Genomic DNA, 22456 nt, shown 5'->3' with positions numbered 1-22456 from the left:
CTCAAAACCTTTGTCAATACGCCTCATGTACTCATGTACCATCTCAAAACCATTGTCAACACGCCTCATGTACTCATGTACCATCTCAAAACCTTTGTCAATATGCCTCATGTACCATCTCAAAACCTTTGTCAATACGCCTCATGTACTCATGTACCATCTCAAAACCTTTGTCAGTCTGCCTCATGTACTCATGTATCATCTCAAAATACATTCCTTAACCATATTATGATCAGCACTTTATGCTTACTTGTCATTTCTAATTTTAAGCAAATTGTTCAAAATGAGGGAAATATTTATCTATTTCTATTTAACAAAAAAGTTTGTAATAACCTAATATTTCTGGTAACATCAAAGCTTGAACTTGTATGTAAAGTGGAGGGAGTGCTTTCCACTTGCCAGTTCTGATTCATTTAATATAAATTACATTTCAATCTCTTCATGTTTCATTTGCATTTGTCTGTCTTCTCTTTCTCTCTCACTTTCTCTATCCATAACTGCATTTGTCTGTCTTCTCTTTCTCTCTCTCACTTTCCTCTTTCCACAGCTGCATTTGTGTCCCTCTTTCCTTTGTCTCAAGCTGAAGCTTTCTTAACTCTTTGTTGTTTTAATTTAATTCTTTTACTTTCATTTCCAACACAGACTAAATATTCAAGCCTGAAGCATTTTTATCCTAAAGACTATTTTCTACTAAATACTGGACCAAAATATTTTTTCATTTTTTGCTTTAGTCAAGAAGCATACACCTTAGGAAGTTCATATTGTCTGGCAAGAAGAGCAATTCAAGGACTTTAATCCTTCCCGGTTTGATTTAAAATAAAGTTCGCTTCTTTAGATGGCGTTGATGATTTCACTATAGATTTCTCGAGTAAGTAAAATAATACCTGGGACTTCTGAAACAAAGTCAATTTCAAAATGAAAGTTTTCTGAAATATGTTAGAGAGTCCCTAATTTTCTGTTATGAATCTATGGTCTTAATTTGAGCAACAGAAAAAGAGCAAAAACCAACAAGTTTTGTAAAATTCAACAAATAATTTATTTCCCTAGAATACAATGTGAAAATTTAAAAAGAATTTACAATATTGTGAATTTAATCCCCAGTAGTCCTAAACGCTCTATTACAAGTCCAAATGTACAAAATTCCAATTGAGTTTCAGTGGTATTCCACATAAATTCAAATATTGAATGCTGACTTGCCTGTAATCTTTAATGTGCTAATGTGCCAATTGTCTGGAATGTGGTGATGTGTTAAGTCTTTTGATGTATCACAGTAATATAATCCAAATGTCCTTGTGTGAATTCACTATAATTCCAAATTAATATTTTAGTCCAAGAATATTATTGGTCACTTTGTAATTCCAGTGAATAATAATTTAAATAGATAAACCATCTGAATTAAAACTGAACGCTAAAAGACGTCTGATTCAGCAAGAATGGATAATCCTAATGTAAACATGTTTCTATACCCCTCCAATTGATCTAGGTTACAATTACCATTTTCTGGGAATACTCTGTCAATTTAATGGTATCACGGTACCAATTGTTTTTCCATATACCTCAATGCTAATGTTTTGTGAAATAAATATACTTTCTGTCCTACTTGGGCATGCATGTCACACGCTGTCATATAGAACAATGCTAGATTGTCAATTTGACAATGACATAACCAGGTACTCCATTGCATTTAAGAGAGATAACTCTACTGGAACTAGACAGGGGTAAGAGTTATCTAGTCACAACAAGCACATTTTCAGTCATGTGTACCATATTTTAAAAAAATCATAAAAAATACAAAATATGATCTAGATAGAAATTAACACAAACTCACATGTTGCCAAGAGGCTCAACTTTTTTTTAAGCCAAACAGAAAGTACAAGTCTTACATAATGCACCAATCACAGCTAGTTTTGTTCTTTAATTCTGAATACAATGTTCCATACACCTTAAGCTCCGCCCACCTGGACTTGCGCAATTGGTACCGTTATACCTATAGCAAACCTTAATTTTTCCAATAATCTGTGAAATAGTTCGGGACTGTATAAGTAACAAATATACTTAGTCTCACTTGTGAAAAACAATTTGATGAGGTACTAACCTATGTCTTATATGAATGTGTAAAGAAATGTCATTGAGCTGTTTGAACTATTGTTTTCATACTTTTGCTTCACTATCAAAATCATCTTTTGAAATAAAATGAATTCTTTCAACTATGAGTTGTATCTTATTCATATCAGCAATTATTGAACTTCACATAGGTGATATGGGATAAATCACATTATATCATATTATGTAATAACTAGGTCAAAGGTCAATGTACCAAATAGTATGCACCTGTCCTACTTCAAAATGTACAATTCACCTAAAAGAAAGGAATTTATATTTGTTTGGTAGGTGCAGAACTTAACATCAGAGACAGGTGGACATGACCCAATCTTATTATAAAGTATAAGCTTTGACCACTTTACACTATCTACAGATACAAGAGGTCACTAACCACCAGTCCTCACACAAAGGTCCACCTACCCATCCTCTTTGTAACACAAATAGTAAGCTTTCCTCCTTTGTAATGTGAATAAAATTGTTTCAATAAGCCAGTCAGTCACCAAATATAGTAAATCGCAGCTTCTAAGTGGTTATGTTTGGATTGGGAGGTGAAATTAGGGGAATAAAATACAGAAAAATGCCAAATATAAACACTAAGTATAGCACATCAAATGGAGTTAAAAACAGGAGGAAAGTGTTTATCTAAAAGGGAGAGGTAGCTTATGATAAAGGAATTAAAGGTGGCAAAATCAGCAATGCGAAAAATGAGAAGTGAAAGTTTGATGACCTTACCTTGGACAAATATATGGGGCAGGGCCCAACAGGTCCAAGGACAGCCCAAAGGCAACTGTGCTATAACATCCCTTACAGGACCCAAATTTCAAGTGAAGTTGTGTTCATTTCCATCTAATATAAAAGGGTGAATAATTTAGATAATATAGATACATATAAAGTATATTTCTTCTACATAAGAATTTAATAATAATTGGCATAAGATAGAGAGAAACTTATCTCAGAGCCAAGCAGAACATACCTTATCAGTTTTTAAACTTGTAAACTTTACTGTGAGAAATTATCAAATTGCTTCTACTTACATTTGCGTCAAGATTGAGGGCTAATATAATACTTCACAAATCTTCTCTTTATTTTCATAATCAGTCACTGAAAATGTGAGATTTTATTTCCTTGAAATGTTATGACTGGTGTAAGGGAGATAACTGAATGATATACATAAGGTGTGGTAACCTTGAATACATTATCCATGTAATATAGATGAGTTCATCAACAACCTGTATTAACTTCATTGCAATTAAATTATCTCAAAATACATTACTGACAAAGTGAGAACCTAACATTTAGACTCCTATGTTTAGTGGAGACCTCAAGAGTCATGTAATTTTAATTTCTAAGATGACGCAGCTCTTTCATATCACATAGTTCATATTTTCTACAATGCCGGCATGTAGAGTGCAGCCTTCCATAACCATGCAGATATCATCTCATGCCAATTTGGATTCTTGCGATGGGATGCAAAGTTTCAAGAACAGTGTGGATTTGAATGGAATGAATACGCACTGTGTGACTAAAATGGTTATCATTCTTGTAATGTTGGACCAAACATGGAAATTCCACAGGAGCAGCTTGACAGAAAGAAATAGGATTAATTGAAAGTCAATAGTAGATTATAATTGGGCTTATACAAGTGCCAATGGGAAATGCTGACTTAAGGAAACTGTTCTTGTTTGTTGGTATTCACTGCTACTTCAACAAAAGGGAATGCAAGAGAACTGAACTAACTACATGAACAATTTCAAAGCAGGAGAGTGTAAAAAAAAAAGGGACAATTAGAGCAGGACAATTCAAATCAAAATGGGAAGGAATACCAAATCCTTAATAAATTACCTAAAAATTACTCATGCCAGAACATCCCACATGGTACAAGTGATCTATCTACAAGTGTACTTAGAGTGTTCTCTATCCTGGTTTATGGCATGCCTTACAAGAATAAGATAGTTGTTTTTGTACACATGATTTTTCATCTTTTGCAGGTACAATAGCCAATATTTGGCCAAAATCAACTATATTATGTTTACATAACTTATTTTGTTGCATGCATTCCAATCTAGGAGGTAACAGCACATACATAAAGGCATCAGGTAACACAAGTCTATATCTGTCATAGCTATAGTTATCAAAAGTCCCCATCCAAAGCCATCTTGTGCTATTTTCTAAAGATTTTATACATTTTATTCTTAAAGAACTTTCAATATTTGACCAAAAGTGTTCAGCACACATTTGTTTTCCTACATCAAACTAGTATAGTTCATAAATGCCGCCCACATGTATGCGTTTCTATGGAAACACTGTGAGGCTATTCTTTCCTTTAGGTATCACGGTACCAATTGTTTTTCCATATACCTCAATGCTAATGTTTTGTGAAATAAATATACTTTCTGTCCTACTTGGGCATGCATGTCACACGCTGTCATATAGAACAATGCTAGATTGTCAATTTGACAATGACATAACCAGGTACTCCATTGCATTTAAGAGAGATAACTCTACTGGAACTAGACAGGGGTAAGAGTTATCTAGTCACAACAAGCACATTTTCAGTCATGTGTACCATATTTTAAAAAAATCATAAAAAATACAAAATATGATCTAGATAGAAATTAACACAAACTCACATGTTGCCAAGAGGCTCAACTTTTTTTTAAGCCAAACAGAAAGTACAAGTCTTACATAATGCACCAATCACAGCTAGTTTTGTTCTTTAATTCTGAATACAATGTTCCATACACCTTAAGCTCCGCCCACCTGGACTTGCGCAATTGGTACCGTTATACCTAATGGGAAAAATCCTTCCTGGAACTTTCTAAGGTCAGAATTGAGACTGTATCTTTAACTAAAACTGAAATGAACATGTTTATGATTAATACTTATCAAAATATTTAATCTATACTCATAGAAAAATATTGGCTATTTATTAAGTAGTTTACAAGATAAATGTCACTGGTCAACTTGATTTTGGACAAAGTTCAAGTACAAAATACATATGTTCATAATATATAATCATGAAGAAAAGCCAACAAATAATACATTTAAATACTTATAACAATACATTAACATCATCAGCAGCCATGGCAAAATCAAGATAAAGAGAGATTAGTTAATGATTCATTAACATTATCAATATCCTTGGTAGAATCAAGATGATGAGAGACGAGTTAATGGATTCATTAACATCGTCAGTATCCTTGGTAGAATCAAGATGAAGAGAGATGAGTTAATGGATTCATTAACATCATCAGTATCCTTGGTAGAATCAAGATGATGAGAGACAAGTTAATGGATTCATTAACATCATCAGTATCCTTGGTAGAATCAAGATGATGAGAGACGAGTTAATGGATTCATTAACATCATCAGTATCCTTGGTAGAATGAAGGTGATGAGAGACGAGTCAATGGATTCATTAACATCATCAGTATCCTTGGTAGAATGAAGGTGATGAGAGACGAGTCAATGGATTCATTAACATCATCAGTATCCTTGGTAGAATCAAGATGAAGAGAGATGAGTTAGTGGATTCATTAACATCATCAGTATCCTTGGTAGAATCAAGATGAAGAGAGATTAGTTAATGGATTCATTAACATCATCAGCATCCTTGGTAGAATCAAGATGAAGAGAGGTGAGTTAATGGATTCATTAACATCATCAGTATCCTTGGTAGAATCAAGATGAAGAGAGATGAGTTAATGGATTCATTAACATCATCAGTATCCTTGGTAGAATCAAGATGAAGAGAGACAAGTTAATGGATTCATTAACATCATCAGTATCCTTGGTAGAATCAAGATGATGAGAGACGAGTCAATGGATTCATTAACATAATCAGTATCCTTGGTAGAATCAAGATGAAGAGAGACGAGTTAATGGATTCATTAACATCATCAGTATCCTTGGTTGAATCAAGATGAAGAGAGATGAGTTAATGGATTCATTCACATCATCAGTATCCTTGGTAGAATCAAGATGAAGAGAGATGAGTTAATGGATTCATTAACATCATCAGTATCATAGGTTGAATCAAGATGAAGAGAGACGAGTTAATGGATTCATTAACATCATCAGTTGTCCTTGGTAAAATCAAGATGAAGAGAGATGAGTTAATGGATTCATTAACATAATCAGTATCCTTGGTAGAATCAAGATGAAGAGAGACATGTTAATGGATTCATTAACATAATCAGTATCCTTGGTAGAATCAACATGATGAGAGACGAGTCAGTGGATTCATTAACATCATCAGTATCCTTGGTAGAATCAAGATGATGAGAGACAAGTCAATGGATTCATTAACATCATTAGTATCCTTGGTAGAATCAGTTTGATGAGAGACGAGTAAATGGATTCATTAACATCATCAGTATCCTTGGTAGAATGAAGGTGATGAGAGACGAGTCAATGGATTCATTAACATCATCAGTATCATTGGTTGAATCAAGCTGATGAGAGACGAGTCAATGAATTCATTAACATGATCAGTATGATTGGTTGAATCAAGTTGATGAGAGATGAGTTAATGCATTCATTAACATGATCAGTATCCGTGGTTGAATCAAGATGAAGAGAGAAGAGTTAATGGATTCATTAACATCATCAGTATCCTTGGTTGAATCAAGATGAAGAGAGATGAGTTAATGGATTCATTAACATCATCAGTATCCTTGGTTGAATCAAGATGATGAGAGATGAGTTAATGGATTCATTAACGTCATCAGCATCCTTGGTTGAATCAAGATGAAGAGAGATGAGTTAATGGATTCATTAATATCATCAGTATCCTTGGTAGAATCAAGATGATGAGAGACGAGTTAATGGATTCATTAACATCATCAGTATCCTTGGTAGAATCAAGATGAAGAAAGATGAGTTAATGGATTCATTAACATCATCAGTATCCTTGGTAGAATCAAGATGAAGAGAGATGAGTTAGTGGATTCATTAACATCATCAGTATCCTTGGTAGAATCAAGATGAAGAGAGATGAGTTAATGGATTCATTAACATCATCAGTATCCTTAGTAGAATCAAGATGAAGAGAGATGAGTTAATGGATTCATTAACATCATCAGTATCCTTGATAGAATCAAGATGAAGAGAGACGAGTTAATGAATTCATTACCATCATCAGTATCCTTAGTAGAATCAAGATGAAGAGAGATGAGTTAATGGATTCATTAACATCATCAGTATCCTTGTTAGAATCAAGATGAAGAGAGATGAGTTAATGGATTCATTAACATCATCAGTATCCTTGGTAGAATCGAGATGAAGAGAGGTGAGTTAATGGATTCATTAACATCATCATTATCCTTGGTAGAATCAAGATGAAGAGAGACGAGTTAATGGATTCATTAACATCATCAGTATCCTTGGTAGAATCAAGATGAAGAGAGGTGAGTTAATGGATTCATTAACATCATCAGTATCCTTGGTAGAATCAAGATGAAGAGAGATGAGTTAATGGATTCATTAACATCATCAGTATCTTGTTAGAATCAAGATGAAGAGAGGTGAGTTAATGGATTCATTAACATCATCAGTATCCTTGGTAGAATCAAGATGAAGAGAGACGAGTTAATGGATTCATTAACATCATCAGAATCCTTGGTAGAATCAAGATGAAGAGAGGTGAGTTAATGGATTCATTAACATCATCAGTATCCTTGGTAGAATCAAGATGAAGAGAGACGAGTTAATGGATTCATTAACATCATCAGTATCCTTGGTTGAATCAAGATGAAGAGAGGTGAGTTAATGGATTCATTAACATCATCAGTATCCTTAGTAGAATCAAGATGAAGAGTGGTGAGTTAATGGATTCATTAACATCATCAGTATCCATGGTAGAATCAAGATGATGAGAGACGAGTCAATGGATTCATTAACATCATCAGTATCCTTGGTAGAATCAAGATGAAGAGAGATGAGTTAATTAGTGTATTGATACATTAAAATGGATGACTCATGTGAAATATTTCCTGTATTGATACATTAACATGAATGACACAATGTGAAGTATTTCCTGTATTGATACATTAACATCGATAACTCATGTGAAATATTTCCTGTATTGATACATTAACATGGATGACACATGTGAAATATTTCCTTTACAGGAAGTATGAGGTTGACATTCATTACGTGGGTGGGGATCTGACTAAGAGAAGTGACGTGAATACGCTGTGTCAGAAAGTGGACAGCCTTTACCCTGATGGAGTGGATATACTCATAAATAATGCAGGTACCAGTTAACATTTTATCATGATGTCATAATGATGCCATATATTTGCAGAATGAAAAGTTATAATGACTAAGGCACATGAATGTAATTAGACCCTATGATGTCATAATGATATATCTTTGTTAACAAAAGACATAATGACTAAGGCACATGAATTTAATTAGACCCAATGGTGTCATAATGATATTATATCTTTGTTAACAAAAGACATAATGACTAAGGCATGTGAATGTAATGAGACCCTATGATGTGATAATGATATTATATCTTTGTTAACAAAAGACATAATGAGTAAGGCATGTCAATGTATTTCTAAGTCATTTTGCTACCCTGTTCAGAGCTTCGCTCTATGTCATGAAATATTTTCAAGGATCAATTCACCAAGCATAGAAATGATATTTTTTTTATTTAACTTGTCTAATAAATTTAATTTGATATGAGCACTCATTTAAGATTAGTGACATTCTTCTGTGCCCCATTTTATGACCCAGGCAACCTATTCTTTGTGTCAGTATAAAATTCAGTGGTTCATACACTCCATATCATATCATATCATATCATATCATATCATATCATATCATTTTATACCATATCATATCTTATCATATCATATCATATCATATTATATCATATACAATAACATCCTTTACATATTCACAATCATAACAAAGTTATTTTTGCAACCATTTATTATTCAAAGCAGTACTGCAATTTAGCCTATGAAAAATTTGTTTTATGCTTTAAGCACTAATCTGTTTTAGCTGAAGCATAATTAATTTATGTTTTGCTAAATATTCCATTACACTTTGGCATAAATGCATAATGCAACACACAAATGCTGTAGACAGGGTGTCAGTTATTTATGACCTAAATTTTTAACATGAGATACCCTTGAATTCCAGATGAATACTGATCATTTTATGTCTATGGGAAAGGTGGTGGTTGTTCATTGCAGAAGCTCATGTATCCCTATTCTATGAAAGCCATGTTGAATGTTGGGACAGTATCCTGCAAAATGAAAGTCATGAAATATGTTGGGACAGTGTCCTGCAAAATGAAAGCCTTAGGTGATGTGTTGGGACAGTGACCTGCAAAATAAAGTCATATGGGATATCTTGGGACAGTGACATGCAAAATGAAAACCATAGGCAATGTGCTGGGACCGTGACCTACAGAAGAAACCCTACATGGGATATGTTGGGACAGTACCTGCAAAATGAAAGCTATATGGGATATGTTGGGATAATGACCTGGAATTATATTGGACAAAATTAAAGGAGGCACCATAATTCAACATAAGTTTTATTTGTCATATTTGTCTAAAACATACATGTATCTGTTTGTTGTATGTGGATATATGTATCTCAGCATAATATGAATGTTATTAGTATTAGATATTTCACTTTCCAAGTGGAGCATTATACATATTGAGGACATGTACTATACTTGGAAAGGGAGGTGTAGCATTATACATATTGAGGACATGTACTTGGAAAGGGAGGTGTAGCATTATACAAACTGAGGATATGTACTGTACTTGGAAAGGGAAGTGTAGCATTATACATATTGAGGACATGTACTTGGATAGGGAAGTGTAGCATTATACAAATTGAGGATATGTACTATACTTGGAAAGGGAAGTGTAGCATTATACATATTGAGGACATGTACTTTACTTGGAAAGGGAAGTGTAGCATTATACATATTGAGGACATGTACTGTACTTGGAAAGGGAAGTGTAGCATTATACATATTGAGGACATGTACTGTACTTGGAAAGGGAAGTGTGGCATTATACATATTGAGGACATGTACTTTACTTGGAAAGGGAAGTGGAGAAGTGTGGCATTATACATATTGAGAACATGTACTGTACTTGGAAAGGGAAGTATAGCATTAGACATATTGAGGACAGGTACTGTACTTGGAAAGGGAGGTGTAGCTTTATTCACATTGATGACATGCACTATACTTGGAAAGGGATGTGTAGCATTATACAAATTGAGGACATGTACTTTACTTGGAAAGGGAAGTGTAGCATTATACATATTGATGACATGTACTGTACATGGAAAGGGAAGTGTAGCATTATACATATTGATGACATGTACTGTACATGGAAAGGGAAGTGTAGCATTATACATATTGAGGACATGTACTTTACTTGGAAAGGGAAATGTAGCTTTATACATATTGAGGACATGTACTGTACTTGGAAAGGGAAGTGTATCATTAAGCATATTGAGGGTATGCACTATACTTGGAAAGGGAGGTGTATCATTATACATATTGAGGATATGCACTATACTTGGAAAGGGAGGTGTAGCATTATGCATATTGAGGACATGTACTGTACTTGGAAAGGGAAGTGTAGCATTATACATATTGAGGACATGTACTGTACTTGGAAAGGGTAAGTGTAGCATTAAACAAATTGATGACATGTACTGTACTTGGAAAGGGAAGTGAAGCATTATACAAATTGAGGACATGTACTTTACTTGGAAAGGGAAGTGTAGCATTATACAAACTGAGGACATGTACTGTACTTGGAAAGGGAAGTGTAACATTATACATATTGAGGACATGTACTGTACTTGGAAAGGGAAGTGTAGCTTTATACATATTGAGGACTTGTACTGTACTTGGAAAGGGAAGTGTAGCTTTATACATATTGAGGACATGTACTTTACTTGGAAAGGGAAGTGTAGCATTATACAAATTGAGGACATGCACTGTACTTGGAAAGGAAAGTGTAGCATTATACATATTGAGGACATGTACTTTACTTGGAAAGGGAAGTGCATGAGTCCAACGTTTTTATTTTCTTTGACACCTATTTATTCAGTCATCAAAAGATTTTTGCTTTGATCTCAGTGCAGTTCGCTATTCATATTTGTAATGTCCCACTTTTATGGCAGCACTTTGTTTTTTGTAAGGTTTCCAGCATGTAAGCAGGATTGAAGATTTTCCTTTGGAGAAATGGGACGAGCTTCTGGCTATACTTCTGACAGCTCCATTTCTGCTAACTCGACACTTCATCTCACGACTCAAAGAGAAAGGTAATGTCACAGAATTAGCATTACACTTCATCTCACGACTCAAGGAGAAAGGTAATATCACAGAATTAGCATCACACTTCATCTCACGACTCAAGGAGAAAGGTAATGTCACAGAATTAGCATCACACTTCATCTCACGACTCAAGGAGAAAGGTAATGTCACAGAATTAGCATCACACTTCATCTCACGACTCAAGGAGAAAGGTAATGTCACAGAATTAGCATCACACTTCATCTCACGACTCAAGGAGAAAGGTAATGTCACAGAATTAGCATCACACTTCATCTCACGACTCAAGGAGAAAGGTAATGTCACAGAATTAGCATCACACTTCATCTCACGACTCAAGGAGAAAGGTAATGTCACAGAATTAGCATCACACTTCATCTCACGACTCAAGGAGAAAGGTAATGTCACAGAATTAGCATCACACTTCATCTCACGACTCAAGGAGAAAGGTAATGTCACAGAATTAGCATCACACTTCATCTCACGACTCAAGGAGAAAGGCAATGTCACAGAATTAGCATCACACTTCATCTCACGACTCAAGGAGAAAGGTAATGTCACAGAATTAGCATCACACTTCATCTCACGACTCAAGGAGAAAGGTAATGTCACAGAATTAGCATCACACTTCATCTCACGACTCAAGGAGAAAGGTAATGTCACAGAATTAGCATCACACTTCATCTCACGACTCAAGGAGAAAGGTAATGTCACAGAATTAGCATCACACTTCATCTCACGACTCAAGGAGAAAGGTAATGTTTCAGAATTAGCATCACACTTCATCACACAACTCAAGGAGAAAGGTAATGTCACAGAATTAGCATCACACTTCATCTCACGACTCAAGGAGAAAGGTAATGTCACACAAATTGCTCTAGAGTACAATTAATTCCTATAACTTCACAGGTATGAGTTTCATGGTTTTCTTCCACAGTCACCCTTCCATGCCACTGAAGAAAAAAAAATTCATCAGCACTCAGAATTATAATTTTAGCATATGTTGTCAAATTTTCCATGGATCTTCATTCCTTTGGTTTTAAATTTGTGGTCTGTAGAAAAGTGAAAAGGATGAAGAATTGGTAACCCACAAATAATAGTGACCAAATATTGTTACCATTCAAATAATACTGAATTCACAGTAGTATAATATAGAAATTGGTACACCCCACCCCAAAAAACAGTGAATTTCACAGTTCTATATTGAGGAAATTTCAGAATTGAAATATGAAACCAGTCTGTATTTTCAAAATTAACTGTGAAACCAGTCTATCTAAACATGATTAAAATATGAAACCAGTTTTTCTCCACTTTATGACACTGTAGAGATCATGTCATGATTTGAACAAAGTAGTCTCTCAGATCCCTGGGGGCAATTATTTGGCAGTGGAAGTTATTGCAAGAGAAATATTATTTGGTGAAGAACCTGCTCTGTTCTGTCTTCATGTTAATTTTAACTAATCACTTTAAAGATAAATTCAGCTGAATCCTCTGTAAAACTAAAAACATCACATAAAATAAAATAATTTTCTTTCTGTGACTTTTGTAGAAGTGAATTTAATCTTTGGATTCAGTAATGTAGAGAATTAGTACTGAACATTTACCATACTAACAATGTCTTGGAGAATTAGTACTGAACATTTACCATGCTAACAATGTCTTGGAGAATTAGTACTGAACATTTACCATACTAACAATGTCTTGGAGAATTAGTACTGAACATTTACCATACTAACAATGTCTTGGAGAATATTTTTAAAAAAATGAGGCAACAGTGTGTTGAATTAACAGGCAGTACATTAATTCTTTGTGTTTACATGCATTTATATTTTGTCATTGAATTTCCAGAACATTCATAGAATATGGTCTACAATTTTAATTCAGTTTAATAGAAAGAGCAATGAAAGAGAATGAAACACTTAGTATGCACTGTTTTGTTGTATTTTTGGTTGAAAAATGAATTCCTGTTGTCCCATATATAACACAGAATCCTAACTGAAGAACTGCTTTGATGCAAAAGCTTTTTATTACAATTGATGAACAGAATTAACAATACCTGCTATTACCTTGTCTTGGATAGAAAAAATTGGTTTTCTGATAGGAATGTACCTAGTCCCAGATAAAATGGTTTTTGATGGAACTAAAGCTTAGTCCCAGAAAGTGTTTTGCAGAAGAGACTGCAACTTTGTCCCAGTTAGTGTTCCAGATAGACTGGGTTTCTGATTGGTATATACCTTTGTCCCAGATAGGTTTTCTGATGTGACCTTCTTTTTTGGCTTTCAGAATATACAAATAACAATTAAGTACTTAAAACTATACTGTAAATGTGATAATGTCTCTGCATTTGAGATACTGTACAGCCTTCACTTCAAATTATATATGGCAAACTGTAACTGTGATAATGTCTCTGCATTTGAGATACTGTACAGCCTTCACTTCAAATTATTTATGGCTAACTGTAAATGTGATAATGTATCTGCATTTGAGATACTGTACAGCCTTCGCTTCAAATTATATATGGTAAATTGTAAATGTGATGGATAGCAATAATTGCTGCTTATGTTACAACAAACTTTTCAATTGAAACATATGCCTGACAACTTATTTTCTTTATTGTTCAGGTTGGGGTCGAGTCATCAACATTGCATCTATGCATGGACTGCGTGCTTCTCCAAACAAGGCTGCTTATGTATCTGCTAAGCATGGAGTCCTGGGACTTACAAAGGTAAAGTATCTTCTAAGCATGGAGTCCTCGGGCTTACAAAGGTAAACTATCTGCTAAATATGGAGTCCTGGGACTAACAATGGTTGTTGTTCTGTTGTTGTTGTTCTAGGGTTTAATGCCATTTTTCAGCACAAGATAGGCTATACATGGCGGCCAGTATAACTGGTGGAGGAAGAACCCTGGAAAACCCAGGGAAGAACCACCAACCCTTGAGAAGCTACTGGTAGGCTTTCCCACGTACCCATGCTAGCCGAGCCTTGGACTCGAACCCACGCAGGCAAAGGTGAGATGACAGTGTTCTGGAACGGTGAGCGCTTTAGACCACTCGGCCACTCGGGGCCGCACTAACAAAGGTAAAATATCAACTAAACATTGAGTCTTGGGACTTACAAAGTTAAAGTGTCTGCTAAAGATGGAGTCCTGTGACTTACAAATGTAAAGTATCTGCTAAGCATGGAGTCCTGCAAAGATAAAGTCCTTACAGTTTTATGAGAAATATTAATAAGGTATTCAAGTTATCATTATATCTGACATTCACATATTTGAGAAACTCTGAATTCATAATTTTTATTTCTTTCAAATGAAGGTCATTGCCTTGGAGACGGCTGGTTCTGGCATCACATGCAATGCTGTTTGTCCTGGATACGTTGACACTCCCAGTAAGTGCATGGTGTTTGAAAGAATTTAATTTAGTTTATTTTGTTTCTTTGATTTGTCGAAAAGAAAAACAGTCTACGAAATATTCATCATAAGTCTCTTGGGTCTCTAAAGATTTAGGTATTTCAAAAGCAGGATTAATTGGGGGATGTTTAGATCTAGTGAATCTTTATATGACAGGTAAGTTTTATATGACATGTAAACTTTGTACTTGTTTATATTCTGAGTTAAGTTTTATTACTGATACTTCAGTATTTACTATTTGTAAAAGACAGATAAATTCTTACAAATTCTAGTACACATTTCAGGATTCATTCATGCACAACTTGGCATAATGTCACTACACATATACATTCAGTTTGGCATAATGTCACTATGCACATATATTGTTGCACATTTGATGCTATGCACTATGCACTATGTACTACACACTTACATTCAATTTGGCATAATGTCACTACACATGTACATTCAGTTTGGCATAATGTATTTAAAATTATACATAAACTTTGGCATAATGTCAGTACACATTCAGTTTGGCATAATGTCAGTACACACATGCTCAGTGTGGCATCATGTCACTACACACATTCAGTTTGGCATAATGTCACTACATACATGCTCAGTGTGGCATAATGTCACTACACACATACATTCAGTTTGGCATAATGTCAGTACACACATACATCCAGTTTGCATATTGTCAGAACACATACATTCAGTTTGGCATAATGTCATTACACACATACATCCAGTTTGGCATAATATCAGGACACATATACATTCAGTTTGGCATAATGTCAATACATACATACATTAAGTTTGGCATAATGTCATTACACATATACGTTAGGTTTGGCATAATATCAGTACACATATACATTCAGTTTGGCATAATGTCAATACACACATACATTCAGTTTGGCATAATGTCAGTACACACATGCATTCAGTTAGGCATAATGTCAGCACACATATGCTCAGTGTGGCATAATGTCACTACACATATTCAGTTTGGCATAATGTCAGTACACACAGACATCCAGTTGACATAATGTGAGAACACATTCATTCAGTCTGGCATAATGTCACTACACACATACATTCATTTTGGCATAATTGCACTACACACATACATTCTGTTTGGCATAATGTCAGTACACACATGTTCAGTTTGTCACAATGTGACTACACACACACATTCAGTTTGGCATAATGTCACTATACACATACATTCAGTTTGGCATAATGTCAGTACACACAGACATCCAGTTGACATAATGTGAGAACACATATTCAGTTTAGCATAATGTCACTACATACATACATTCAGTTTGGCATAATGTCACTACTCACATTCAGTTTGGCATAATGTCAGTACACATGTTTAGCTTGGCATAATGTCAGTACACACATACGTTCAGTTTGTCATAATGTCAGTACACACTCAGTTTGGCATAATGTCAGTACACATGTTCAGTTTGGCATAATGTCAGTACACATATGTTCAGTTTGGCATAATGTCAGTACACACATGTTCAGTTTTGTCATAATGTCACTACACATGTACATTCATTTTGGCATAATTTCAATGGAATAACAGACTTGCATATAAGTACATGAAGTGACAATAGGTGTATCCACTTTCTCACAATGTTAAAGTGAACAGAATACATCAAACATAAGACCATAGCTTGTATTTTTCAAAAATAGTATTGCCAAATTTTATTGATTCTATCAGTGGTTTTATTTCAAACTGTCTGGATTAGGTCTGAAAATATTTTGTTGGTACATTTAACAATATAACACTACATATATATTAGGCAGTAATATAATGTTACATATAACAATATAACACTACATATACATTAGGCAGTAATATAATGTTACATATAACAATATAACACTACATATTCATTAGGCAGTAATATAATGTTACATATAACAATATAACACTACATATATATTAGGCAGTAATATAATGTTACATATAACAATATAACACTACATATATATTAGGCAGTAATATAATGTTACATATAACAATATAACACTACATATACATTAGGCAGTAATATAATGTTACATATATCAATATAACATTACATATACATTAGGCAGTAATATAATGTTACATATAACAATATAACACTACATATACATTAGGCAGTAATATAATGTTACACTACACTTACATTAAGCTTATGTGTGTATGTGATTTGGATTTTTAACATAGCTTTAACAATTTTTCAGTCATATCGCTATGATGTTTATAGTGATGACTAGCACTGGAGCATCATGCTGCAGACAAGTAGCATGATGTCCCACCCAGTAACATTATCCTGACACCAGGCTGACCAGTCCTAACACTAACCTCTTAATGCTGAGCGCCAAGTGAGGCAGCTGTTTGTACCATTTTTGTAAGTCTGACTCAGCCGGGGATCGAACCCACTTACATTATGCAGTAATATAATGTTACATATAACAATATTACACTATACATACATTAGAAAATAATACTATGTTACATTTAACAATATTACACTATACATACATTAAACAATAATATTGTTACATATAACACTATAACACTACACATACATTATACTATAATATAATGTTACATAGAACAATATAACACTGTATACATTGAACAATAATATAATGTTGCATAGAACAGTATAACACTACACATACATTAAACAATAATATAATTTTACATTTATGCACAACTACAAAACCGAATTAGAAGAGGAAAGATTTAATACAAATGTTGTAATTTTTTTAGGATACACGAGTATACACATTCATTCTCTCTCTTGCTCATTCTCTTCCTTTCTCTCAACCAAGCCACTATTCATTATTACCAATATTCTACAACATCAAAATCATATTTAAAATATTTGGCTCTCTCTTTGGGGGCTACTCATGGGCTAGAATCTGAATGTACAAGACTATGATTCCCAATCGGTGCTAGGCTGATCCCAGCATTACAGGGTATTCTGGGATGATCCCAGCTCAAGTAGAATCGGTGCTAGGCAGATCCCAGCTCAAGCAAAACTAGGTGCTAGGCTGATCGCAGCATTTGAGTGTATCCTGGGCTGATCCCAGCTTCAGGTATGCTATGCACTAAGCTGATCTCAGCATAATGGTCTATTCTGGTGAGCTGATCCCATCGTCGAGTAAATCTTTGCTTGGCTGATCCCAGCATTAAAGTGTATTCTGGGCTGATCCTAACTTCCATAGACTGTACTAGGCTGATCCCAGCATTCAAGTGTATTCTGGGCTGATTCCATCTCAGCTAACTCTATGCAAGGCTGATCCCTGCATTAGTGTGTGTTCTGGGTTGATACCAGATCAGTGGAATAGAGCCAGGGTGATCCCAGCACGAAGCATTAATTTTTCCTATTTAAAACTTTAAAAGAAATGTACTAAATGGGCATGACCTTTATGTTCTTAGTATAGCATATGAGTAACTGATTAGGGGGAAATGCCTCCAGCATTTGAGTGTATTCTGGTAGGCTGATCCCATCTTCGAGTAAATCTATGCTAGGCTGATCCCAGCATTATAGTGTATTCTGTGCTGTCTGTAGACTATGCTAGGCTGATCCCAGCTTCCCTAGACTGTGCAAGTCTGATCCCAGCTTTAGTAGACTACATGCTAGGCAGATACCAGCATTCAAGTGTATTCTGGGCTGATCCAATCTCAAGTAAATCTATGCAAGGGAAGAGTGTATCTTGGGTTGATTCCAGATTAGTGGAATAGAGCTAGGCTGGTCCCAACATGAAGAAAGTATTCTTATTTTTTATTAAATGGGCATGACCTTTATGTTCTTAGTATAGCATATGAGTAACTGATTGGGGAAAATGCCTACATTTATTCTGGGCTGATCCCAGCTTAAGTAGACTATGTGCTTGGCTGATCCCAGCATACCAGTGTACTCTGGGCTTATCCCATCTTAACTAAATCTACACTAGGCTGATCCATGCATAAGAGTGTATTCTGGGTTGATCCCAGATTAGTGGAATAGAGCTAGGCTGATCCTAGCATGAAGTTATTTTCTTTTAAATTTAAAACTGTAAAAGAAATGTATTTAACTTCATGACCTTCACATTATCAGCATAGCATATGCATTTGAGTTGATCCCAGATTAGTAGAATAGAGTTAGGCTAGGCTGATCCCAGCATTATAATGTATTCTGGGCTGATCTCAATTTCCATACTGTGCTAGGTTGATCCCAACTTAAGTAAAATCTGTGCTAGGCTGATCCCATCTAACTAAATCTACGCTAGGCTGCTTACCATATAAAAGTGTATTTTGGTTTGATCTCAGATTATTGGAATAGAGCTTGGCTGATCCCAGCATTTACATTATTAATGTAGAATCCGGGTATCTGATTGGTTGAAAATGTCACAGCCTAACCTATGACAGTTACTGAGAAAGTACTGAACCAAAGGCATTAACAATCTTAGTCCACAACCCACCATGTAGGCATCAATAGGTGGTGACTGGAGTGGTGGCAGGCCCCCTTGAAGGCAGCAAGTAAAGAGGCTAATAATAGCCTCCTGCATAATTCCCTGTCTGAATCGCAGTTTCTAGACAAGGTACATGTACACCACCCCTATACAAGTGTTAGTCAATGACTGTGCCTTATAATTTGACATTACATTAGCTTACCACACCACCAATTCCTCCCTTAATGGTCATTATCAGGCACAGCCCATTACAAAACTTGCAATTTGTACCTAAAATAACTCAAGATCATCGAGTTGTGCATAAACCAAAATTTAATAAATTATCATTATAACAATATAACATTACATATACATTAAACAATAATATAATGTTACATGTAACAATGTAACACTTCACATACATTAAACAATAACATAATGTTACATATAACAATGTAACACTTCACATACATTAAACAATAATATAATGTTACATATAACAATATAACACTTCACATACATTAAACAGTAATATAATGTTACATATAACAATATAACATTACATATACATTAAACAATAATATAATGTTACATATAACAATGTAACACTTCACATACATTAAACAATAATATAATGTTACATATAACAATGTAACACTTCACATACATTAAACAGTAATATAATGTTACATTGTTAACCTTAGAATTCCTTCATTTGTCTTTTTGTTGATGAATATGAGACTTAAAAAAATCTTTCATTCTTTTCATGGTTATTATTTCTTTTTCATAAGTTTACAGAAAACAGTTGGAAAAAAAAGCACTTGATGAAGGATGTGATCTAGAAACTGCCAAGGTATAATGACTATGCATATATAATATATCCTGGAAACAGACATACATACATACATACATACATACATGATTCATGGATAAATACATCAAAAGATTGCCAATAATTTAGTTCTATCCTTTATTACCATGGCTATTGGTTGTAGGAAATAACACATTCTTAACTCTTCACTACTAAACCTGCTGTCCAAAACATAAAGGATGTGTAGGATACAATGACTTAATAACATTTTATATGTTTTAGAAGCAGAACTCATTTTTTGCTGAGCTTAGGAACTATATTTACTGCTGTTTCTTAAAAGTATATAATATATTCAGATAATTTAATAGTCAGTCATTGAGAGACAAATGTGGCACACAACATGACTAACATCTCACAGACAAATATGACACACAAAATGTCTAGCATCTTACAGACAAATGTGACTTACACCATGTCTAGCATCTTAGACAAATATGGCATACAACATGTCTTGCATCTTACAGACAAATATGGCATACAACATGTCTTGCATCTTACAGACAAATGTGACTTACACCATCTTTAGTATCTTACAGACAAATGCCACATACAACTTGTCTAGCATATTACAGACAAATGTGGCATACAGCATGACTAGCATCTTACAAACAAATGGCATACATGTCTAGCATCTCACACACAAATGTCACATACAACTTGTCTAGCATCTTACAGACAAATGTGGCATACAACATGACTAGCATCTTACAAACAAATGGCATACAACATGTCTAGCATCTTACAGACAAATATGCATACAACATGACTAGCATCTCACAGAAAAATATGGCATACAACATGTCTAGCATCTCACAGATAAATATGGCACACAACATGACTAGCATCTTACAGACAAATATGGCACACAACATGACTAGCATCTCACAGAAAAATGTGGCACACAACATGACTAGCATCTTACAGACAAATATGGCACACAACATGACTAGCATCTCACAGACAAATGTCACTCATGACATGTCTAGCTTCTTAGAGACATGTTGTTCATGACATCTTGCTGTAGAAAAATGTGGCAAATGACATAGCAAGGTTATTGGTATATAGAGATGAATATGGCACATAACATAGCAATCTTCTTAGAGACAAATGTGGCACATGACATATTTAACTTCTATAAAGATGAGTGTTGCACAAGACATATCCAGGTTCTGTACAGACATAAATGGTACATGATATATCTAGGTTCTGTACAGACATAAATGGTACATGATATATCTAGGTTCTATACAGACATAAATGGTACATGATATATCTAGGTTCTATACAGACATAAATGGTACATGATATATCTAGGTTCTGTACAGACAAATGGTACATGATATATCTAGGTTCTATACAGACATAAATGGTACATGATATCTCTAGGTTCTATACAGACATAAATGGTACATGATATTATCTAGGTTCTGTACAGACATAAATGGTACATGATATATCTAGGTTCTGTACAGGCAAATGGTACATGATATATCTAGGTTCTATACAGACATAAATGGTACATGATATCTCTAGGTTCTGTACAGACATAAATGGTACATAATATATCTAGGTTGTATACAGACATAAATGGTACATGATATATCTAGGTTCTGTACAGACATAAATGGTACATGATATATCTAGGTTCTGTCAGACATAAATGGTACATGATATATCTAGTTTCTTTACAGACATAAATGGTACATGATATATCTAGGTTCTGTACAGACCAATGGTACATGATATATCTAGGTTCTATACAAACATAAATGGTGCATGATATATCTAGGTTCTGTCAGACATAAATGGTACATGATATATCTAGGCTCTTTACAGACATAAATGGTACATGATATATCTAGGTTCTGTACAGACAAATGGTACATGATATATCTAGGTTCTATACAGACATAAATGGTACATGATCTATCTAGGTTCTATACAGACAAATGGTACATGATATATCTAGGTTCTATACAGACATAAATGGTACATGATATATCTAGGTTCTATACAGACATAAATGGTACATGATATATCTAGGTTCTGTACAGACAAATGGTAAATGATATATCTAGGTTCTATACAGACATAAATGGTAAATGATATATCTAGGTTCTGTCAGACATAAATGGTACATGATATATCTAGGTTCTTTACAGACATAAATGGTACATGATATATCTAGGTTCTGTACAGACAAATGGTACATGATATATCTAGGTTCTATACAGACATAAATGGTACATGATATAACTAGGTTCTATACAGACATAAATGGTTCATGATATATCTAGGTTCTGTACAGACATAAATG

At 34.4% G+C, this 22456-nt stretch overlaps 2 protein-coding genes across 2 annotated transcripts in view; one reads left to right on the top strand and one right to left on the bottom strand.

Annotated features, from left to right (window-relative positions):
- LOC149773170 (matrilin-1-like) overlaps positions 1–22456 on the bottom strand; it is a 160772-nt gene that overhangs the window by 16221 nt on the left and 122095 nt on the right. The gene's annotated exons all lie outside the window — the stretch shown is intronic.
- Positions 1–22456, top strand: part of LOC149773171 (uncharacterized) — an 82437-nt gene that overhangs the window by 49969 nt on the left and 10012 nt on the right. The window contains exons 3-7 of the mRNA XM_089946734.1: positions 8235–8359; positions 11299–11421; positions 14053–14156; positions 14743–14815; positions 20060–20121. Of these exons, the coding sequence (XP_089802860.1) occupies positions 8235–8359; positions 11299–11421; positions 14053–14156; positions 14743–14815; positions 20060–20121 (487 nt within the window). The remainder of the gene's footprint in view (positions 1–8234; positions 8360–11298; positions 11422–14052; positions 14157–14742; positions 14816–20059; positions 20122–22456) is intronic.

This window comes from Sinohyriopsis cumingii, unplaced genomic scaffold (genome assembly GCF_028554795.1).
Source record: "Sinohyriopsis cumingii isolate HCF-2022 unplaced genomic scaffold, ASM2855479v2 utg000873l, whole genome shotgun sequence".
NCBI lineage: Eukaryota > Metazoa > Mollusca > Bivalvia > Unionida > Unionidae > Sinohyriopsis > Sinohyriopsis cumingii.
Note: the sequence above shows the minus strand (reverse complement) of the source record. Positions and strands in the feature narration are given on the sequence as shown.